The following is a 24,115-nucleotide window of genomic DNA, read 5'->3' as shown; positions in this document are numbered from 1 at the left end:
CCACTGCCTAACTCTTTTTTTTTTTTGAGACAGAGTCTTGCCGGGCGCGGTGGCTCAAGCCTGTAATCCCAGCACTTTGGGAGGCCGAGACGGGTGGATCACGAGGTCAGGAGATCGAGACCATCCTGGTCTACACGGTGAAACCCCGTCTCTACTACAAAATACAAAAAACTAGCCGGGCGAGATGGCAGGCGCCTGTAGTCCCAGCTACTCGGGAGGCTGAGGCAGGAGAATGGCGTAAACCCGGGAGGTGGAGCTTGCAGTGAGCCGAGATCGCGCCACCGCACTCCATCCTGGGCGACAGAGCGAGACTCCGTCTCAAAAAAAAAAAAAAAAAAGAGACAGAGTCTTGCTCTGTCACTCAGGCTGGAGTGCAGTGGCATGATCTTGGCTCAATGCAACCTCCACCTCCCAGGTTCAAGTGATTCTCCTGCCTCAGCCTCCTGAGTAGCTGGGATTACAGGCGCCCACTACTGTGCCCGGCTAATTTTTGTATTTTTAGTAGAGATGGGGTTTCACCATCTTGGCCGGCTGGTCTCGAACTCCTGACCTTGTGATCCACCTGCCTCGGCCTCCCAAAGTGCTGGGATTACAGGTGTGAGCCACCACACCCGGCCAGCATAGCTCCTAACCTTGAACAAAAGCCTTCTCTAAACCTCAGCTTTCTTACCTGTCAAATGGGGATTATGAAGTAACAACTGTAGAGGACTGATATGATTTGGATATTTGTCCCCTCCAAATCTCATGTTGAAATGTAATCCTCACCAGGTGCGGTGGCTCATGCCTGTAATCCCAGCACTTTCGGAGTCTGAGGCGGGTGGATCACAAGGTCAGGAGTTCGAGACCAGCCTGGCCAACATGGTGAAACCCTGTCTCTACCAAAAATGCAAAAATTAGCCAGGTGTGATGGCATGCTCCTGTAGCCCCAGCTACTCGGGAGGCTGAGGCAGGAGAATCACTTGAACCTGGGAGGCAGAGGTTGCAGTGAGCCGAGATCATGCCACTGCACTCCAGCCTGGGTAACAGAGTGAGACTCCATCTCAAAAAGAAAGGAAGGAAGGAAGGAAGGAAGGAAGGAAGGAAGGAAGGAAATCCTCCTCCTCAATGTTGGATGTTGGAGGTGGGGCCTGGTAGGAGGTGTTTGGGTTAAGGGGGTGGATCCCTCTTGAATGACTGGTGCCCTCCTCATGATAATGAGTGAGTTGTTACTCTGGGTTGGATACAATATCTGGTTGTTTAAAAAAAAAAAAGAAAATGTGGCACCTCTCTCCTTGCTCTCTCTCTTGCTTCCTCTTTCACCATGTGGTGTGCCTCCTTCCCCTCTGCCTTCCACCATGATTGGAAGCTTCCTGAGACCCTCATCAGGAGCAGATGCTGGTGCCATGCTCCCTGTACAGCCTGCAGAACTGTGAGCCGATTAAACCTCTTTTCTGTATAAATTCCATGGTCTTAGGTTTTTTTTTTTTATAGCAATGCAAGAATGGACCAACACAGAAAATTGGTACCAAGAGTGGGGCATTGCTATAAGGATATGTGAAGATGTGAAAGTGGCTTTGGAATTAGATAATGGGTAGAGGTTGGAAGAGTTTGGAGAGCTAAGAGGAACACAGGAAGTTGAGGGAAAGTTTGGAACTTCTTAGAAACTGGTCAAATGGTTGTGACCAAAATGCTGATAGTGAGATGGATAATGAATGCCAAGCTGATGAGGTGTCAGATGGAAATGAGGAACTTACTGGGAACTGGAGCAAAGGTCACCCGTGTTATGTCCTCGCAAAGAACTTGGCCGCATTGTCTCCAAGCTCTAGGGATTTGTGGAAGTTTGAACATAAGAGTGATGACTGAGGCATCTGGTGGAATAAATTTTTAAGCAATAATGCATTCAAGATGTGGCCTGACTGCTTTTAACAACCTATAATCAGATATGGGAGCAAATAAATGACTTAAAGTTGGAACTTACATTTAAAAGGGAAGCAGAGCTTGAAAGTTTGAAAACTTTGCAGCCTGACCATGTGGCAGAGAAAGAAAAATGCATTTTCTTTTCTTTTCTTGAGATGGAGTTTTGCTCTTATTGCCCAGGCTGGAGTGCAATAGCATGATCCCGGCTCACGGCAACCTCCGCCTCCTGGGTTCAAGGGATTCTCCTGCTTCAGCCTCCCTAGTAGCTGGGATTACAGGTGCCCACCACAACAGCCGGCTAACTTTTTGTATTTTTAGTAGACACAAGGTTTCACTAAGTTGGCCAGGTTGGTCTCAAACTCCTGACCTCAGGCAATCCACCCACCTCAGCCTCCCAAAGTTCTGGGATCACAGGTGTGAGCCACTGTGCCCGGCTCATGAAAAAGGCATTTTCAGAAGAGGAATACAAGCAGGCCGTGGAGCAATCACTTGCTAGAGAACATTTCAAGATTAAAAGGAAGCCAAGTGCTAATATCCAAGACAATGGGGAAAAAAGGCCTTGAAGGCATTTCAGAAATCATTAGAGGCAGCCCCTCCCATCACAGACCCAGAAGCCTAGGAGGAAAGACTGGTTTCCTGGGCCAGGCCCAGGGTCCTGCTGCCCTGCCCAGCTTTGAGACAGTGCTGCCCACATCCCAGTTGCTCCATGTCCAGCTGTGGCTCAAAGGGCACCAGGTATGACTTGGGCTGCCATTCTGGAGGGTGCAAGCCATCAGCCTTGGCAGCTTCCATGTGGTGTTAAGTCTGCATGTGAACAGAGTGCAAGCATCAAGGAGGCTTGACAGCTTCACCCTAGATGTCAGAGAATATATGAGAATGACTGGGTGCCCAGGCAGAAGGCTGCCACAGGGGTACAGCCTGTCACAGGGGAGGAGAGATGTGGAATTGGAATCCCCACAAAGTCCCCATCAGGGCACTGCCTAGTGGAGCTGTGGGAAGGAGGCTGCCATGCTCCAGACCTCAGAATGGCAAAGCCACAGGCAGCTTGCATACTGAGCCTGGAAAAGCTGCAGGCACTCAACTTCAACCAAGAGCACCCACAGGGGCTGCACCCTCCAAAGCTACAAGGGCAGAGCTACCCAGGATGTGGGACATGGAGTCAAAGGAGATTACTTCAGAGCTTTAAGATTTAATGACTGGGCTGGGTTTGGGCTCATGCCTATAATCCCAGCACTTTGGGAGGCCGAGGGTGGTGGATCACCTGAGGTCAGGAGTTCGAGACCAGCCTGACCAACAAGGTGAAACTCTGTCTCTACTAAAAATACAAAAATTAGTGGCGGTGGTGGCGGGCGCCTGTAGTCTGGGTGACAAGAGCGAGACTCCATCTCAAAAAAAAAAAGTGTGGCACCTACCGCTGCTTTCTCTCCCTCACTCTCTCTCTTACCAAGTGAGACACCTGCTCCCCTTTGCCTTCTGCCATGATTGGAAGCTTCCTGAGGCCCTCACCAGGAACAGATGCTAGTGTCATACTTCCTATACAGCCTGCAGAACCATGAGCCAATGAAATTTCTTTTCTTTATAAATTAGCCAGTCTCAGGTATTTCTTTAGAGCAATGCAAATGGAGTGACACAAGGAGTCTGGTGACTATTCAACAAGATAACAGACATTGAGCCCAATGATCAGTCCCTGGCACAGAGTCGGTGCTTAAAAGAGGCAGGTCATCGTGGCTAAATTGATTATATATGCTCTCTTATTATTAATAGTACTTCATTAACCTAACTGTGGATTTCACCTCTCAACCTGATTATAAGTTTGTTGAAGACTCATCTTGGTATCTCTGTCTTGGTTTGGGGTCCCAGAATGCAGACCCTGAGATAAAGGTCAGAGGACACACACATGAATGGAGGTGGCCACGGCAAACACCAGCAGAGGAGTGAAGAAGTGAGGCAGGGGAGGGAAGGATGCCAATGGAGGTGTCATCGAACCAGTTACCACTGTGGGCAGTTACAGCCCTCTGGGGAGCTCGGGGAGCCCAGGCCAGACTATGCCTCAGAGTTGACCCAAGCGAGCTGCCTGGCAGCAGGGGATTTCTTGTTTAATTAATTATTTTGAGACAGGGTCTTGCTCTGTCATCCAGGCTGCAGTGCAGTGGCACAATCATGGCTTATTGCAGTCTCAAGCTCCTGGATCTCAAATGATCCTCCTGCCTCAGCCTCCCAAGTAGCTGGGACTATAGGTGCATGCCACCACATCCAGATAATTTTTTACTTTTTGTAGAGACGTGATCTCATTATGTTTCTCAGGCTGGTCTCAAACTCTTGGGCATAAGCAATCCTCCTGCCTCAGCCTCCCAAAGTGCTGGGATTATGGCAATGAGCCACCCTGCACCCAGCCTCTTTTTTTTAGAGATAAGATCTTTTGGCCAGGCACAGTGGCTCATGCCTATAATCCCAGCACTTTGGGAGGCCAAGGCAGGTGGATCACCTGAGGTCAGGAGTTTGAGACCAGCCTGGCCAACGTGGTGAAACCCTGTATCTACTAAACAAATATAAAAATCAGTTGGGTGTGGTGGCACGCACTTGTAATCCCAGCTACTTGGGAGGCTGATGCAGGATAATCACTTGAACCTGGAAGGTGGAGGTTGCAGTGAGCCAAGTAATGCCACTGCACTCTAGCCTGGGCGCGATGGCTCACACTTGTAATCCCAGCACTTTGGAAGGCCAAGGCAGGCAGATCACCTGAGGTCAGGAGTTCAAGACTAGCCTGACCAACATGGAGAAACCCTGTCTCTACTAAAAACACAAAATTGGCTGGGCCTGATGGCTCACACCTGTAATCCCAGCACTTTGGGAGGCCAAAGCAGGCAGATCACCTGAGGTGAGGAGTTCAAGACTAGCCTGACCAACATGGAGAAACTCGTCTCTACTAAAAATACAAAATTAGCCGGGTGTGGTGGCGCATGCCTGTACTCCCAGCTACTAGGGAGGCTGAGGCAGGAGAATCGCTTAAACCTGGGAGACAGAGGTTGCAGTGAGTCAGGATCGCGCCATTTCACTCCAGCCTGGGTAACAAGAGTGAAACTCTGTCTCAATAAAAAAGAAAAAAGAGTGAGACTCCAAGTCAAAAAAAAAAAAAAGGTCTTGCTCTGTTGTCCAGGCCTGAGTGCAGTGGCAGGATCATAGCTCACTGCATCCTTGGACTCCTAGGCACAAGTGATCCTCCCACCTCAGCCTCCTGGGTCACTAGGATTACAGCGGAATGCCACTGTGCCCAGCAGGGTTTTTCATCAACTGCTGGTGGGTCATTACTGGAAGTCTGCTTCTGGGGCCTTGACTCCTGGCACCTCCAGCCTGCCATGTGGCCATGACCAGCCATCTTCCCACAGACAGAAAAACGACCGTCAGGCAGAGAGTTGCCAAAGATCTCAGTAAACAGCCTTCATAGGTGGAGAGGAAAGCTGAGGGATGCAGGCAGGGCATCCAGGGCCACTGCTGCAGCTTTCTCCCAGCTGTCATCTATCCATGTGTTCACGCGAGCATGTATGTGTGTATTTGGACCGGGTTTCACAGTCACAAGGAATGTTCAAGCGGTAAAAAGGCAGACAGGGTGCCGGGCGCAGTGGCTCACGCCTGTAAATCCCAGCACTTTGGGAGGCTGAAGCAGGTGGATCACGAGGTCAAGAGATCGAGACCATCCTGGCCAACACGGTGAAACCTCGTCTCTACTAAAAATAAGAAAATTAGCTGGGCGTGGTGGCACATGCCTGTAGTCCCAGGTACTCAGGAGGCTGAGGCAGGAGAATCGCTTGAAGCCAGGAGGCAGAGGTTGCAGTGAGCCAAGATCGTGCCACTGCACTCCTGCCTAGCGACAGAGAAAGACTTTGTCTCAAAAAACAACAACAGGCCGGGCACGGTGGCTCAAGCCTGTAATCCAGCACTTTGGGAGGCTGAGGCGGGCGGATCACGAGGTCAGGAGATCGAGACCCTCCTGGCTAACACGGTGAAACCCCGTCTCTACTAAAAATACAAAAAAAAAAAAACTAGCCGGGCGAGGTGGCGGGCGCCTGTAGTCCCAGCTACTCGGAGGCTGAGGCGGGAGAATGGCGGGAACCCAGGAGGCAGAGCTTGCAGTGAGCTGAGATCCGGCCACTGCACTCCAGCCTGGGCGACAGAGCGAGACTCCATCTCAAGAAAAAAAAAAGGTAGACAGAAAAACATCTCCTTCCATCAGCCCCAGACATTCCCTCCCCTGCAGAGGCACCCCTTTTCCCAGCCTCCTTCCCACATACCCTTCTCTTGCCAATCTTTCTAGTGTTGATTCCAGCCCCAGCCACATTTAAGGCCTCAGTTCCCCGAGGCGAGGATCCCTGGTGACGGCTCATCCTGTCTTCATCTGGCTCTCATCCTGCTCAGCCAGTAGGCCAGGGATAGGAGCTCAAGCCTTGGAGACGTGGGGTGCCAGAGGCTGAGGGCAGGGCCTGGCTAAAGGCCAGCATGGGCACAAAGGCAAACATCAGGGACATGTTGGTCCTGGCCAAACAGTAGGGACTGGGGTGGGACGTGCTGCTAGCGGCTCATCTGCCAGGTACGTGGCTTCTCACTGCCGTCAGGGTTGGCCAAGTGCTTTCTGTTTACCCCCTGGGGGCTGGAGGAATGATGGGCAGCCTGCCTCACTCCCTCATTGCATTTTCAGAGCCCAGTGAGCCATCGCCCAGCTTTGGGTCCAGTCCAACGAGGGTTCAGCCTAGGAGCCATGGTAGGCCGGGACTAAGGAATGAACCGGGAAGGGCTTTGAGCAATGTTCTGCTTACTACAGTCAGCCCTCTGTATCTGTGGCTCCATATCCACAGATGTAAACAACTTTAGTTTGAAAATAGTTGAAAAAATAAAAATAAAAATAACATATATTTTATTTTATTTTATTTTTTTGAGACGGAGTCTCGCTCTGTCACCCAGGCTGGAGTGCAGTGGCCGGATCTCAGCTGACTGCAAGCTCCGCCTCCCGGGTTTACGCCATTCTCCTGCCTCAGCCTCCCGAGTAGCTGGGACTACAGGCGCCCGTCACCTCGCCCGGCTAGTTTTTTGTATTTTTTTAGTAGAGACGTGGTTTCACCGTGTTCGCCAGGATGGTCTCGATCTCCTGACCTTGTGATCCACCCGTTTCGGCCTCCCAAAGTGCTGGGATTACAGGCTTGAGCCACCGCGCCCGGCCACACATATTTTAAAACAGTATAGTATAACAACAATTTACGTAGCATTTAAATTGTATTCAGGGCCGGGCATGGTGGCTCACACCTATAATCCTAGCACTTTGGGAGGCTGAGGCAGGTGGATCACCTGAGGTCAGAAGTTCCAGACCAGCCTGGCTGACATAGCAAAGCCCTGTCTCTACTAAAAAATACAAAAATTAGCCGGGTATGGTGGCAAGTGCCTATAATCCCAGCTACTCAGGAGGCTGAGGTAGGAGAATTGCTTGAACTTGGGAGGCAGAGGTTGCAGCGAGCCGAGACTGTGCCACTGCACTCCAGCCTGGGTGGCAGAGCAAAACTCTGTCTTGGAAAAAAAAAAGTTGTATTCAGTATCATAATTACTGTTGTCCTGAGTGGTGTGCAATGGCACAGTCATGGCTCACTGCAGCCTCAATCTCCTGGGCCCAAGTGAACCTCCCACTTCAGCCTCCCAAGTAGCTGGGACTACAGATGCAGGCACCATGCCAGACGGAGTTTTGCTCGTTGCCCAGGCTGGAGTGCAATGGTGCGATCTCGCCTCACCGCAACCTCTGCCTCCTGGGTTCAGGCGATTCTCCTGCCTCAGCCTCCCGAGTAGCTAAGATTATAGGCATGTGCCACCATGCCCGGCTAATTTTATATTTTTAGTAGAGACAGGGTTTCTTCATGTTGGTCAGGCTGGTCTCAAACTCCCAATGTCAGGTGATCCACCTGCCTCGGCCTCCCAAAGTGCTGGGATTACAGGCATGAGCCACCACACCCGGTCAACTTATTTATTTTTTTTAATTTCTAGTACAGACAAGGTCTTGCTATGTTGCCTAGGCTGGTCTCAAACTCCTGCCTCAAGCAATCCTCCTGCTTTAGCTTCCCAAAGTGCTAGGATTACAGGTGTGAGCCACTGAGCCCAGCTAGAGATAATTTAAAGTATATGGGAGAATAGATGCAGATTATACACAAATATTATGTCATTTTATATAAGCGACTTACGCATCCTCAGAAGGGAATCCCATGATGATCCAAGAGGGTTCCTGGACCCAGTGCCCCGCAGACATCTAGGGATGACTACTGCTACCTAACACATCAGACAGGCTTAGTGGTGCGAAGCAGCAGCCATTTTGTTTTGCTCTAAAGTTTATGGGTTTGTGGGTCAGGAATTCGGGAAGGGCCTGGCTAGGCAGTTCTCGCTTGGGGTCTCTCATGTCAATGCAGTCTGATGTCACCTGGGGTTGGAGTCATCTGAAAGACTCAGTTGGACACACGGCATAAGACAGCTCCCTCCCACGGCTGGCAGCTGGTGTTGGCTGTTAGCTGAGAGCTCAGCTGGGGGTGCTGTAGATCAGAGCGACTCCACCTGGCCTCTCCAGCTTCACAACAATCTCAGGGCAGTCGGACTTCTTACATGGGGCTGGCTTACCCCAGAGCAAGTGTCCTGAGAAAAGCAGACGAAAACTGCATGGCCTTTTATTACTTATCCACCCAACTTTACTAAGAGAAGCAGTCATAGCCTCCTAGAATCAGGGAGAGGGATATAGATACTATCTCTCAGTGGGAAGAGTGCCAAAGAATGTTGAGCCACGTTTGAAACCATCACAGATGACATCTCAGAAATGGTCTCTCTTTCTGTGCTAACTGGGACCTCAGAGGTTACAGGCCCTGGAGCACACCAATAGAACCTAGGCTAGCATCCATGGTGCAGATTCAAAGACGGGGCCAGAGAGCACGGAGCCTGGCCCACCCTGCCTGTCAGTGACAGTGAAGGCCACAGACAGCAAAGGTCTCCTGGAGGGAGGGGCCAAGTCAGTAGTGTGTGCTGAGCAAGAAGGAGGCTTGTGAGCTTGGGCAACACAGCAAGACCCCATCTCCACAAAAAGCATTTTACAAAATTTGCTGGTGGTATGTGCCTGTAATCCCAGCTACTCGGGAGGCTGAGGCAGGAGAATCACTTGAACTCAGGAGGTGGAGGTTGCAGTGAGCCAAGATCATACCACTGCACTCCAGCCTGGGCGACAGAGCAAGACTGTCGGGAAAAAAAAAAAAAAGAAAGAAAGAAAAAGAAAACAAACAAACAAAAAATACATTTGCTCAGTGCAGTGGCTTACACCTGTAGTCACAGCACTTTGGGAGGCTAAGGCAGGTGGATCACTTGATCCCAAAAGTTCGAGACCAGCCTGGGCAACGTGGTGAAACCCCGTCTCTACAAAAAAGTAGACAGGTGTGGTGATGCATGCCTGTAGTCCCAGCCAGTTGGGAGGCTGAGGCGGGAAGATTGCTTGAGCCCAGGAGTTTGAGGCTGCAGTGAGCCGAGATTGTGCCACTGTACTCCAGCCTGGGCAACAGAGTGAGACCCTGTATCCAAAAAAAAAAAAAAAAAAAAAAGGCCTGTTGGGGTGAGGGGGCTGGAAACCTACACCTGGGCTCTCAGGTTCAAAAGAAACTGAGCTGCAGCCAATCATAGAAACCCGGCCAGGGCAGGGACTGTTCACAGCTGTACTCCCAACAGCCTCTCAATAGAGATTTGTTGGCTGGGTGTGGTGGCTCACACCTGTAATCCCAGCACTTTGGGAGGCCAAGGCAGGCGGATCACCTGAGGTTGGGAGTTCGAGACCAGCCTGACCAACATGGAGAAAACCCATCTCTACTAAAAATACAAAATCAGCTGGGCATGGTGGTGCCTGTAATCCCAGCTACTCGGGAGGCTGAGGCAGGAGAATCGCTTGAACCCAGGAGGCAGAGGTTGCAGTCAGCCAAGATCACTCCATTGCACTCCAGCCTGGGCAACAAGAGTGAAATTCTGTCTTTAAAAAAAAAAAAAAAAGTAAATAGAGCTTTGTTTACTGAATGAGGAGTGGGGCATGTTGGGGAGGGGTTGGAATCTGCCCTGACCCCTGCCCCTTGCTCCTTGCTCCTCTCTGCCTTGCCTCCGCACAGGGTAGCTGCCAAGGTGGCAAATGCCCAGCCCCTTGCCCACTCCAGGGGCCCGCCCAGACCCTTGGGCACTTCCTGAGCAGCAGGACACATCCTGCCCTTTGTGCCCATGAAAGGAGGCAGCTTATCAGAGGGGAAAGGACACTCTGTTCAGGCCTGGCCATCTGCCTGGGATGGAAGAGCCATGTCTAGGAGCTGGTAAGCAGAGCAGACCTGGGTGGAAGGGCCTGGGGACAGCAGACGATTGAGGCTCCGTGCCCCAGGCCAGGCCAGGACCCCAGCCTCTCTCAGGATCCACTCAGCTCCTGTACTCCTTTCCACCATCCTATCTTCTCTCCATTCCTTTCCTACTTCTCAGACTCCTAGTAGAGTTTTTCACTCACTCCATTCATTCAAGCACTATTTAAGGAATATTTTATGTTTGATTTTTGTTTGAGACAGGGTCTTGGTATGTTGCCTAGGCTGGTCTTGCTCAAGTGATCCTCTGGCCTCAGCCTCCCAAATAGCTGGGACTACATGAGCGAGCTACCATGCCTGGCTCTGTTTAAGGAATACTTTATATATGCTAGGCAGCTGGGCTCACAGCAGCGAACAAAACAGGCAACAATGCCTGCCTTCATGAAACTTACATTTCAGTTAAATATATAATATGTTAGATGATGAAAGTGATCTCAGGAAAGATAAAGCAGGGCAAAATAGGCTGGGCATGGTGGCTCACACTGTAATCCCAGCACTTTGGGGGGCGAAGGTGGGCAGATCACTTGAAGCCAGGAGTTCAAGACCAGTCTGGCCAGCATGGAGACCAACCTGGCCAACATGGCGAAATGCTGTCTCTACTAAAAATACAAAAATTAGCTGTTGAAAAATTTAAAAATCACCTTGTTGCCCAGGCTGTTCTCAATTTCCTGGGCTCAAGTGATCCACCCACCTTGGCCTCCCAAAGTGCTGGGACTGATTGCAAGTGTGAACCGTGGCACCCAGCGCCTTTTTTTTTCTTTCTTTTTTTTTTTTTTTAACATTGTGTGGTTTAGAGATACCCCCTTAGAAAGTGACAGCTGAGGCCGGGCGCGGTGGCTCAAGCCTGTAATCCCAGCACTTTGGGAGGCCGAGACGGGCGGATCACGAGGTCAGGAGATCGAGACCATCCTGGCTAACACGGTGAAACCCCATCTCTACTAAAATATACAAAAAATTAGCCGGGCGAGATGGCGGGCGCCTGTAGTCCCAGCTACTCGGGAGGCTGAGGCGAGAGAATGGCGTAAACCCGGGAGGCGGAGCTTGCAGTGAGCTGAGATCCGGCCACTGCACTCCAGCCTGGGCGACAGAGCGAGACTCCGTCTCAAAAAAAAAAAAAAAAAAAAAAAAAAAAAAAAAAAAAAAAAGAAAGTGACAGCTGAGCAGAAGCCTCAGGAGGTGAGGTAGTGAATCACATAGACTCCCAGAGGCAACGTCTCCAAGGCAGAGGGAACAGCAAGGGCAAAGGCCCTGAGGCAGGGTAAGTTGAGTGTGGGCAAGGAACAGCAAAGAACCCAGGTGTGACTGAGCACAGTGGCTCACACCTGTAATTCTAGCATTTTGGGAGGCTGAGGCAGGTGGATCATCTGAGGTTAGGAGTTCGAGACCAGCCTTGCCGATATGGTGAAATCCCAGCTCCACTAAAAATGCAAAAATTAGCCAAGCATGGTGGCATATGCCTGTAGTCCCAGCTACTTGGGAGGCTGAAGCAGGAGAATTGTTTGAACCCAGGAGGTGGAGGCAGAACCCAGTAGCCGAGATCCTATCCTGCCACTATACTCCAGCCTGGGCAACAGAGCGAGTGAGACTCCATCTCAAAAAAAAAAAAAAAAAAAAAAAAAATTCCCAGGGTGGACAGAGTATGTAGAACAAGAAGGAGAGCAAGAGGAGATGGGGTCGTAGATGTAGGGAGAGCCAGATGCCAGGGGCTTTATCAGCCCTTGAAGGACTGGGGCAATGTGGAGTCAGTGCAGGAGTTTGGACAAAGGCCTGATGCTTTAAAATCATGGTAGTTCAGGGACATAGTGCTTACTATGTGTCAGTCTCTTTCCTAGGCACTGAATATGCATTCAACCACTTAATCCTCCCAATACCTTTATTAAAGATGAGGAAAGCCTGGTGCAGTGGCTCATGCCTATAATCCGAGCACTTTGGAAGGCCGAGGCAGGCGGATCACCTGAGGTTGGAAGTTCAAAACCAGCCTGACCAACATGGAGAAACCCCGTCTCTACTAAAAACAAATACAAAATTAGCCGGGCATGGTGGTGCATGCCTGTAGTCCCAGCTACTCGGGAGGCTGAGGCAGGAGAATCTCTTGAACCCAGGAGGCAGAGGTTGCAGTGAGCCGAGATCACACCATTGCACTCCAGCCTGGGCAACAATGGCGAAACTCCATCTAAAAAAATAAATAAATAAATAATAAAAAAATAAAGGTGAGGAAACCGGCTGGGCACAGTGGCTCACACCTGTAATCCCAGCACTTTGGGAGGCTGAGGCAGGAAGATCACCTGAGGTTGGGAGTTAGATAGAGAAACCCCATCTCTACTAAAAATACAAAACTAGCTGGATGTGGCAGTGCATGCCTGTAATCCCAGCTACTTGAGAGGCTGAGGCAAGAGAATCACTTGAACCTGGGAGGCAGAGGTTGCAGTGAGCCAAGATCACACCATTGCACTCCAGCCTGGGTGACAAGAGCGAAATTCCATCTAAAAAAAAAAAAATGAGGAAACCGATGTGCAAAGAGGTTGAGTGACTCGCTCAGGGTTGTTACATGGCTAAAATACAGAAGAGCCAGGCCTCAGCGTGGCTCCGAGAGTTCAGGCTGAGATGTGCTCCATTTCTCTCCATCCTGGAGGCGATTCTCTGGGTTTTCCTCTAGGGCAGGGTTTCTCACCCTCAGCACTGCTGACACTTCAGGCCAGATCATTCCTTGTCACGGGGGCTGTCCCGTGCATTGTAGGACATTTAGCAGCGTCTCTGGTCTCTACCCACTCGATGCCAGTAGCACTCCCCGAGTTGTGACATCACTGTCATCTCCAGGTGATGCTAAATGTTTCAGGATGGGGGTAAAATTGCCCCCAGTTGAGAACCACTTCTCCTCTGTTTTTCGGTCCACTCCACCTGCCACTGTCCCAGCTCAGGTTCACTTCTCTCTCACTGCGACCATTGTGAAGGCCTCCACATTAGCTCCTGCCCCATCGCTGTACATCTTACCAGGCCACTCTCCCATGTCTCCAGCCCTGGCTCCCATTGCCCTGAGGATGAACACCAAGCTGCTTAAATTGGCTTGTAAGGCCCTATATAATCCAGTCCCTGCCTGCTTCTCCAGCTCTCACTCACCCTTATTTTTAAGCCTCCTTTTGCAAGCCACCCTCTCTTCATTCAGTCTAGTGCCATATATTGAACCTGACACCATGCTGGACATTGCAGACAATGGAAACAAAGCTCCCCCGAAACCCCCATCCGTACCCCCAGGTCTTGCCTTTATGCTGTGTTTGCCTCCCGTGGGGAGAGCAAATAAACACATGCAGTGAATCCTGTTAGCCCTAAAACCAGGGAGCTGTGACGAAACCAGGGCTGCTGGAGCAGGTGCCATGGCTGAGCTGTACAGGATGGGTATGGGTTATAGAGGGGGAGACAAGAAGAGAGCCAACAGCACCCAGCAGTGGCGGGGCAGATGCAGTGAGAGGATGGAAGGCTAGGGCGGTGATTTAGGGCTCCAGCAAAGGCAGTGAGAGTGGGGGTGTTGAGTGGGATAGATGGCAGAGAGAAAATGAGCTAAACATAAATGGGTGGGCTGGGTGCAGTGGCTCACACCTGTAATCCCAGCACTGTGGGAGGCCAAGGAGGGCGGATCACCTGAGGTCAGGCATTCGAGACCAGCCTGGCCAACATGGTGAAACTCCATCTCTACTAAAAATACAAAAATTAGCCAGGCGTGCTAACACAGTGAAATCCCGTTTCTACTAATAATACAAAAAATTAGCCAGGCATGGTGGCGGGCACCTGTAGTCCCAGCTACTTGGGAGGCTGAGGCAGAACAATGGCATGAACCCGGGAGGCAGAGCTTGCAGTGAGCCGAGATTGCACCACTGCACTGCAGCCTGGGCGACACATCAAGACTCTCAAAAAAAAAAAAAAAAAAAAAAAGGCCGGGTGTGGTGGTTCACACCTGTAATCCCAGAACTTTGGGAGGCTGAGATGGGTGGATCACAACGTCAAGAGATTGAGACCATTCTGGCCAACATGGTGAAACCCCGTCTCTACTAAAAAAAAATACAAAAAATTAACCGGGTGTGGTGGTGCATGCCTGTAGTCCCAGCTACTCAGGAGGCTGAGGCAGGAGAATTGCTTGAACCTGGGAGGCAGAGGTTGCAGTGAACCGAAAAAGCGCCACTGCACTCCAGCCTGGCAACTCTCAAAAAAAAAAAAAAAAAAAAAATTAGCCAGGCATGGTGGCAGGCGCCTGTAATCCCAGCTACTCAGGAGGCTGAGAGAGGAGAATCGCTTGAACCCAGAGGCAGAGGTTGCAGTGAGCCGGGATCGCGCCACTGCACTTCAGCCTGGGCCACAGAGAGGGACTCCATCTCAATAAAATAAAATAAAATAGTGGACTAAACAAGGAGGCCCAGGGCGGTAGAGGAGTCCAAATGGTTCCTACTTGGCCAGGAAGGTGGAAAGTGGGGTCATGGTGCAGACTGGACACTTCCCAATCACAGACTGTTTGCCTGGCAGGCATGCCCTCCCCTTAGTTCACCTGTCAACTTCCTCCTCCTGATGCAAACCCAAATCACAAATGGTGACTTCTGGAAGCCTTCTGGATTCCTCCCTGCTGGCATTGCTTGCTTCCTTCTCTGCACTCTCCAAGCTATACTACAGCAACACCATCATCTGGTTAACTGCGCGGGTCTGTTCCGGCCCTCCCACCACTGACTGAGTTTCTGGAGGCCAGGGAGCTTTCTTCAGCACAGGAGGCCCCGCGCTCCGCCGCCGGTCGACCGCTGAGGGCGAGGCCAGAAGGAACGGAAATGTGGCACGGTTCGGCAGTTCTCAGAGGCGCGCGCCTGCCCAAGTACGCACGCTCCGCTGGAGCCTGGGGTGGCCGGGCAGTCTTGGCCGAGACGTGTTTGCTGCGCTTCGGTGCACACAGGCACTGCGGTGCCAACCTCCTGGTTCCGCCCTCCCCCGGCAGGCGCCCACGCGTGACCTCGGCCGCCCACAGGCCTTCGACTCTTCCCGGACTCCAGGTCCCAGGCCACCCTGCTCCACCATGCGGATGATGAAGACAAAGTCCCCCGCAAGTCCCTCATGTGGGGCAAGGGGGAGGTACCACCTGGGGCGGGGCCTGGCTCCCCACTGAGCAGAGGTGTTGGCCAAGGCGCTCCCCCTAGTGGTAAGTACCCCCTAGTTCCCCCTCACAACCTCTGTAGTAAGTCACAGCCAGACGACCCCACCCCACGTCTACGGCAGCCTGGGAACCTGCCTCCCTGTTTCAGGCCCCGCCCCCTACAGCCTTTCCTCCTCGGCAGCCCAGGGAGCTTTAAAAATGCAAACCACATCACATCTCTCCACACTGGATCCGAGAATCCCAAGCCTGGTACGGTGGCGCGCGCCTGCGGTCCTCGCTGAGGCGGGAGGATCGCTTGAGCCCAGGAGTGGAGGCTGCAGTGAGCTGTCATCGCGCCACTGCACTCCAGCCCGAGCGACAGAGAAAAAAAAAGAAACAAACCTCTAAACCCCGATCAGCAAAGCACATCATCTCCACAGATCCTTTCTGACCTCACCTCCTGTTCCACTTCCTCCCACTTATGCCCTTCCAGCTGCACGGATCCCTTTCCTCAAACCCACCAGGCCTGCTCCCGCCTCAGGGCGACGCACTTGCTGTGCCTGCGGCTGCCCTTCCCCCGGAAGGCTCCCTCCCTGGCTTCCAGCACACGACCTCCTCAGCAAGGCCTCCCCATCCCTCTGTGATATCCCCCCCACTATCCAGTCTCAGCTTTCTCCATAGCACCTGTCACCCTGGCATATCTGTTTATTGTTTGTCTCACTAGCGATAATGTAAGCCCCCCAAAGTGGAGGTTGTGTATGTCTTGTTCACTGCTCTATTCCCCATTGCCTGGAACAGGACTAGCATGTAGTAGATGCTTCATAAAAATTGTTCCATGGATTCTTTTTTTTAGACAGAGTTTGACTTTTGTCGCCCAGGTTGGAGTGCAATGGCGCGATCTCGGCTCACTGCAACCTCTGCCTCCCAGGTTCAAGTGATTCTCCTGCCTCAGCCTCCCCAGTAGCTGGGGTTACAGGCGCCCACCACCATGCCCAGTTAATTTATTTGTATTTTTAGTAGAGATGGGGTTTCATCATTTTGACCAGGCGGGTCTTGAACTCCTGACCTCAGGTGATCCACCTGCCATGGCCCCCCAAAGTGCTGGATTGCAGGCGTAAGCCACTGTGCCCGGCCCCATGGATTCTTTGAGAATCTTCTATGAGCCAAGCAGCTCTTCATTCAGCTCACATGAGAAGCCTATGATTCACCCATTGCATAGATGTGGAGACTGAGATTCAGAGAGATATGAGACTTGTCCGCGGTCATATGAGCTTGCTGTAGTGGGAGCTGGGTTTTAACCCAGCTGAGTCTCTCCCCCTCTGCCTCTCTGCTTTCCAGCTCATCTCCTAGTTGAGAAGGGGGACAAAATATCTGGTTTTGCCCTCACTTCACCCTAGTATAGGCAAGGCTGACACCCAGTGACCCCAGACAGGGCCTGAGGCACCATCTCCCTGGGAGGTCTTGGCCAGGGGGCCACAGGAGGGGGATCATACAGTCTCCTGAGGTGGGCAGGCCCACCTTTGGACCTGCCCACATTTTCCTGGGGTCACCCACCCTGACCCCCAGCTCCTAAATGACCCAACCCACTGCGTTCCTTTCAGCCACCCCTGAGTCCCTAAACTCTCTCAGAATGGACCTGGGTGCCTCTGCTTTTGCCTTCATCCCACCTTAGATACAGTGAGAGAGACAGAGACACGGGGAGACATGGGGAGACAGGGACAGAGACAGAAACACACACACAGAGACACACTTACCAACAGAGAGAGACCAGGAGAGTGACAGAGACTTGGCAAGTCCCTTTGCAACGCTCCAAACCTCATGGACCCAATCAGGGCCACTGCTAGCCCATTGCCCCTTTTGAGCAAGTTAGGAAAGGCACCCTCCAGGGGAGTGCTACCCCTCCCAGGGCCTGGCGAGTGAGTGCGACGGGCTGGGCTTCAGTCCCGCTGGCCCTTCCGCCCAGTGAGTGTGCTGGTGCAGGAGGGTCCGTGGAAGCGTCCCCAGATGTCTCTATGCCAGGGGGAGAAGGCAATGCTCCAATGCTCCCCAGTCCTCGGGCCCAGCCACAGGCCTGCCCCTGCAGTGTTCTCTGAGGCCTTTCAGGAACGCTTGGGCTCTCACCATTCTGGCCTTGACCGGAGCCCAGCCCTGCGCACTCACCCACGGGGCCTTCCCCCACAGCAGGTCCTTGGGTCACCTCTGCCTTCACCACTCAGAAATGTCAAGCCAAGCCCTTCCATAGAAACCAGCCCAGGCTGCTGTGTGGTTGGGAAGAGGCCCTCAGGCCTGTTCCAGCACACAGACCCCCTCCTGCTCCAGGGACAGCACCAGCAAACCACACCACACTTCCCAGCCTCACAGACCCCCGCAGTTCAGAAGAATCCCAGGAGCGGACGAGAAGGTGCCATGGGCCTCACTGGACAGACAGGGAAAATGAGGAACAGAGAGGAACGGTGACCAGCCCAGGGTCCCACACCCCGAACCAAGGTTTCTGCCCCCCTCCGCCCCTCCCTCCCGCATCCAGGTGCTCCCAGGGAAGCCCTGCAAGGCCCCACCCTTCCCAACAGAGAACACTCTGGGAGGAAATGATTAACAGGGCAATTAGGGCACAGGTGAGTCATCTGGTCACAAGGCCGCCTCCTGGCTGACTCAGGGGGACAGTCCAGATGGGCCCTTCCACCCAGCCCCAGCTCAGGGTCTGAGTCAAGGACTCCATGGGATCTGGCCAGGAAGCCCAGGAGAAAGCCCTCAGCCCTCTCCAGGCTCCACCCATGCCCTGCAGGCTGGGGGACAGAAGCAGGGGCTCCCACCTTCACTAGGCTGGCCTGGGTCAGGGCAGGGACCAGGCTGCTCCAGTTTCTGTCTCCCCACGCTAAGTCTGTGGCCACAGGGCCGGCCATCCAACCAACAGCTGTTGTTATTAATCACAGCGATTACTAAGAATGGCCATGATGTTCTGATATTGAACTTCAGCTCTGCAACAGGCCTCAGGCTAGACAGAGTGGGGATCCATGGGGACCATCAGACAAGCTTCCATGGAGAGCAGTCATGTTGAAAAGAGTTGGGGAGGGCCGGGCGCGGTGGCTCAAGCCTGTAATCCCAGCACTTTGGGAGGCCGAGACGGGCGGATCACGAGGTCAGGAGATCGAGACCATCCTGGCTAACACAGTGAAACCCCGTCTCTACTAAAAATACAAAAACTAGCTGGGCGAGGTGGCGGGCGCCTGTAGTCCCAGCTACTCGGGAGGCTGAGGCAGGAGAATGGCGTAAACCCAGGAGGCGGAGCTTGCAGTGAGCTGAGATCTGGCCACTGCACTCCAGTCCGGGCGACAGAGCGAGACTCCACCTCAAAAAAATAAAAATAAAAAAAAAAAATAGAAAAGAGTTGGGGACAGTGAGCTCTTTTTCTCATACATCTGCTGAAGGGCCTCAGAGCCTGGACCCAGGCAGAGAGGAAGGAACGGGACCCCACAGGGAAGCCAGCAGGACCTTCTGGTGAACAGCACCTCCTGGTGTCCAAACTAGGCCTGGCCCTGCTGCCCATCTCATCTCTGGGAAGCCAGGTGTGTCTGTCTCCGTCCCTGGCCAGTAAGGGCCTGTCATTAGGCACCCCACCCCAAGCCCACCCTTACTTTTGAGATTAGGCAACACTGGCACCAGGGACCCCTGGCCTACCCAGGCCGGCCCTCCCGAGGCAGATCCCCTGTCCCAGGGCCTCTTTCCTGGCTTTGTCCTTGGGCTGGCTGGGCAGGAACTTCCTGCGAGAGAATTCCCGGATCCTCCCTAGGAGGCTACGGCACGGCCTGGGAACTTAGGGAGGGAGGGAAGTCAGGGGCACCCCTCCTAACAGGGGCAGGGCTTGTGGACGGCAGGGTCCCCTGGCACTCTGGGCCCTGGGTCCTTCACCAGCCCCAGGTCAGGCCAGCCAGACCTCCTGCCCTCTCGGCTCAGATGCCCTGCTGCAGCCCCTCCACTCTGCAGCAGGGCAGCCCTAGCAGCCCCCTGGGCATAGACTGGGGACTAGATCAAGGCCTCAGATAGACTGGGCTTGCTCCAGGGTTGAAGATTGAGGGGCGGGGTCCAAAGACAGCTAACAATGAGGCCAAAGTCAAAGTAGATTTTTATTAATAACATCACGGGCCCGAGTTGGCTGGGTGGGATAGAATTTGAGGCAGACCCATCCTACAGACACATGGACACTGTCTCAAGACCCGCTGGCCACAGGGGCTCCTTAGATGTACCCTAAGAAGAGAGATACCCCCATGTACTAGCTCCGGGGATCTGGGCAGGGCAGACTCGGGGCCAGCGCCAGCTTCACTAAGGAGGCCAGTTTCCCATCTCATCCTCCTCAAGAAGCAGGCACTGGGGGACAGAAACGGGTGAAGGAAGATGCCTCAGTCTTCTCTGTACCCCATAACCTTTCCCCTGCCCCCAAGAGACAAGCACCCGAGGACACCTTTCTCCCACTTCCCCTCGGCAGGCACAGCTCCATCAACCCTGAGCCACCTCCCTGCCACAAAATGGAGAATCCCTTCCTCCCTCCAACTTGGGGGGTTCCTTGGAAGCCCCAGGAGTCGGCACCGCAGCCAGTCCCTCCCCTCCCTCACCTCTGGACCCCACCCCAAGGGGGGTCTGCGCTCTCCCATCAAGCCCAAGGTGGCGCTGCTGCTGCCTCCGTGCCCCTCCCTAGGTGCCCAGCATTCCCCAAAGGCTGGGGGGGCAGCCTCCTTCCTGCTTAGCACAGTGTCCCTGAGGGCAGTAAGGGGAGATAGGAATGGTGATGAGGACAGGACCTTTGAAACACTGGAGATAGATATTCTTAAGGCAACTGTCCCCAGAGTGAGGACTGGGCTGAGCCCTTACTTGCCACCACCCAGAAATGACCCAGGCCTCTCAGCACTACTCAGGCAACCCCAGGACTGTGACTCCTGGGACAGGGCAGGCTGGCTGGGGAGGGGATGGGAAGAAGGGGGAGGGACCAGTGAGGGCAGATCCCAAGATTCAAACCCTTCCATGTGAAAAGACAGTGAGGGGCTGTGCCACGTGCTGACAGCCTGTGTGGCTGTGGATGAGGTGTCACAGGAGCTTCCTGTGACATGGGCATGCAGGCGGGCTTGGGGCAATCAGAAGGATGCCCCTCAGTGCCCAGCAGGCAGGCTTTCTTTTTGTTTGAGACGGGGTCTCCCTCTGTTGCCCAGGCTGGAGTGCAGTGGCATTCTCATAGCTCACTGCAGCCTCAATTGCCTGGGCTCAAGTGATCCTCCCACCTCAGTCTCCCAAGTAGCTGGGACCACATGTGCATGCCACCATGCCTGGTTAATTTTTGTATTTTTTGTAGAGACAAGGTTTTGCCATGTTGCCCAGGCTTTTCTCAAACTCCTGAGCTCAAGCAATCCGCCCACCTCGGCCTCCCAAAGCGCTGGGATTATAGACGTGGGCCACCACACCCAGCCCCAGGTGGCATGTCTTTCTGATAGGCACTGCTCCAAAGTGAATCGCACTGTGCTAAGCCCCCACAAGGGAGTGCCTTTGCAGCTCACAGCTGCACACGCATCATCTCAGGAGGTCCTTGCAACAGTCCCCTTTCATGGGTAAAGAAACTGAGGCCTCTACTCAACATCACAGAGCAAGCTAATGCCAGACTAAAACCTCTGGCCTCCAAACCCCATGCCCTTTCCTTTTGTAAGCTACACAGACTGTCAGGGCAAATGTCCACTGAGTAAAAGAATGAGATGATGAATAGATGGAAATTAACCAAAAAGGTCATCGACACATTTTCAACAGATCCATCAACTTGCACTCAGAGAAGCTGAGACAGGTCTAACCTTTAAAGGCCGATGTCAAGGACAGGGAGCAGCAGGATGGTACTCTGCCTGACCCAGTGGGGTCACTCCCCTGAGCCTATGTGTGTTTGGAGTGGACAAGAATGGGAGAGAGATTAGAAAAACAGCAGCATCATGTGAATTACAGATGCACAGGAAAGCCTTACAGCCTGTCTAGACAAATTCACTCATGTTACAGATGAGGAAACTGAGGCTCAGAAAGAGGAAGGGACTTGCCCAAGGCCACACAGCAAATGAATAGCAAAGTTGAGACCAAAAAAATGGACATTGTGACTCTGAGTCAAGTGAGAAACAGAGAGACTGATGGAGAAGAGAGAGAGAGAGAGAGAGAGAGAGAGAGTGTGTGTGTGTGTATGTGTGTGTGTATGTGCATGCTGCGTGCACTCACTCAGGGGGCCAGGGTCCTGAATTCAGAAATACTACCACCAAGAAGGCATTATGCCTACCCTACCCAGGCAGTGGGGCTGGAGCCAGGGCCCAGGGTGCGGAGGGGATGGTAAGCCTCCAACCCCACCTTCTCCAGGCAGGGGCTGGTGGTCTGGCACAGGCCAAGCGTACCTGGCCATCCGCAATGTCTGCCTCCACCAGGGTGATCTCTGGCCGGGTAGCAGCTCTCAGCCCTCTTGGCTGCCTAGCTTCCAGAGGCAAGACTCTTGCTGCATTCCCAGAAGCTTCTTCAACTCCGATTCCAGGAAACCTGAGAGCCAGAGAGATGGCAGGGCACAGGGAGATGGCAGAGGACAGGCAGAAGTAGGGTGGAGCAGCCTGCTGGGAACCCAAGGACCCGGAAGTGCAACCGCCCCCTGAGCCTCACTCCAGCTCACCCTCAGTCACAGCCCTTTCTTATTCCAGGAGTGCAGTCAGCCAGGCACCACCGCTCCTTCGCCCTGCCTTCCCCAGAAAGCACTTTGAGGGCCTCCTCCGGCAGCAGCAGCATGAGAGCCTGCGTCTTCACCCACTGGGGACAGCATGTGAGGAGCAGGTATCTGCCCCCACCACCAACTGACCCAAGAGCCTGGATCTGGAACCCAAACTGCCTGCACTCAAGTTCCAGCTCTGCCCGTCACTAGCTGTGTGACATAGGACAAGTTCTCACTGTGAACTGGAGGTGGCAATAGGACCTACCTCAGAGTCATAATGCAGTATTTTATGAAAAGTGCTTAAAGAGGGTCTGCCCCATTAATGGCTATGTAAATGTGAACCACGATTTTCATCATATTATGTATGCTATCACCACTAACCCAACTGCTGTCCATGTCTGGGCTGCCCGGGGCTCTACTGGGAGAGAGGACCCTCCGGGGCTCTGTCACAGCAGTGCATGATGGGAAAACCAGGGATGGAGGCAGCCACTGAAGGCATTAGAAACCTCTGGGCTGGGGGAAAGGGTGCTGCTTGAGTAGTACCACCCCCTCAAACCCTGAGGAAGACCCTAGCTACACCTAGTGTGGCCTCCAGCCCAGCCACACACTGCTCCCCGGGCTCAGGTCGTCATCTTAGGTCCTCTGGTACCATCTGGTGGTACCTGCTGGTATTGCACCCCTGAGCCACCGGCCAAAGTGAGGCTTCCTGGGCCTGGGGCGACGTGGGAGGGGAGGGGCGGAAGCCCTTATGCACTGTGTCTGTGGATCTGAAAGTCTTGTACAGTGGCGACTGAAGGGCAACAATGCCTGGGACACAGAGCTTGAATGAGCTATCCTCTTCCTTCATTTTCTCTTCCTCGCTTTTCTCCTCACTGGGCAAACCTTCCTGGAGAGGAGTCCAGCCGGTCTCCCAGCAAGTGAGGGAGCCCAGGACCCCAGGCCTGCAGCCCCACCCCACCCCTGGGCAAGACAGGAAGCAGGAGGGAACATGTCCCAAAAGATTAAGAAAGGGGACTGCTCCTTCCAGTCCCAGGCCACATATTCTGGGGCCCAGCCTGATGTGGGAAAGGCCCCAACCCATGCCTCATGCCCCCATCTCCCACAGACCTTGGCCATGGCCGAGTTTTGAAGCTCCTTGTACCAACTGTGGAAGTGGTTCCAGGGAGTAGCCTCCACCTTGGAAGAGGCCAACACGAGGTCTCCTGTGAATGGGGTGCTGGTCCTGACAGGCCGGCCGCAAGTGGGATGGTCCAGGCCTCGGAGGGCAGGCACACGGTTGGGGGACTGAGTTGTGGGTGGGGTTGCCATGTTTTCTTTAGCAAATGCCTACTGTGTGCCACACACCGTTCTGGGCGTTTTACAGAGTATCTCAGTTCATCCTTGCACTTCCTTCAAGGATAGGTACTGTTATATTCCCACTTTAAAGACGAGGAAACAGACGCAGAGAGGTGGAATAAGCTGTCGCCCATCACACAGCTCAGTATGTTAGAACTGGCATTTGAACCCAGGCAGTCTGACTCCAGCAGTCCCTCAAAATGTGTCCCGTGTCCTGCCAGGCCCTGCACCCCTGAGATGTTCTACAAGAAGAGGGTCCATATCTGGCGCTTCCCCTATGCCTATGGCCACCACACTTACCTTCACGCAGATACTCCTTCTCCCTGGTGGAGGCCTCAGGGCTGACCTCACAGGACCCCGTGACTCTCTGGAGGTATTATTCCTTCAACTTCAGGATCTGGATAAAGTGGCTCCTAATCCCAAAGCACAGTCAAGTGAGGGAGGCAGGTGGGGCTCAGAGGTGTGGCAGAGATCCCCTAAACCTCCCCCAAGGCTCACCCACAGGTCTGCCGGCCCTCTCCAGCCTTCCTCTCCCATCAACCCCCTGCTCTGCCATCTGGGGTTCTCCTCATACAGGGGGATTATAGCTCTCGAAAGTAGGGTGATGAGGGGGTGGGGAACAGAGAGAGAGGTGGGTCCCTGTCCTCACAGGGGATGGCTGCCAGGCTGCCAGTCACCACTGTACAA

At 53.3% G+C, this 24,115-nt stretch overlaps 1 protein-coding gene across 1 annotated transcript; it reads left to right on the top strand.

Moving 5' to 3' along the window:
- The first annotated feature begins 13,477 nt into the window (after positions 1–13,477).
- LOC117088524 (putative uncharacterized protein encoded by LINC00336) lies at positions 13,478–20,985 on the top strand. The gene is given in 4 exon segments (XM_033219816.1): positions 13,478–13,528; positions 15,016–15,385; positions 15,388–15,456; positions 20,729–20,985. Coding segments are annotated over 4 exon segments (747 nt in total).
- The last annotated feature ends 3,130 nt before the right edge of the window (positions 20,986–24,115 follow it).

The sequence above is a fragment of the Trachypithecus francoisi genome, unplaced genomic scaffold (genome assembly GCF_009764315.1).
Source record: "Trachypithecus francoisi isolate TF-2019V2 unplaced genomic scaffold, Tfra_2.0 Lachesis_group10, whole genome shotgun sequence".
NCBI classification, from domain to species: Eukaryota; Metazoa; Chordata; class Mammalia; order Primates; family Cercopithecidae; genus Trachypithecus; species Trachypithecus francoisi.
This window is presented reverse-complemented; position numbering and strand designations above follow the sequence as displayed.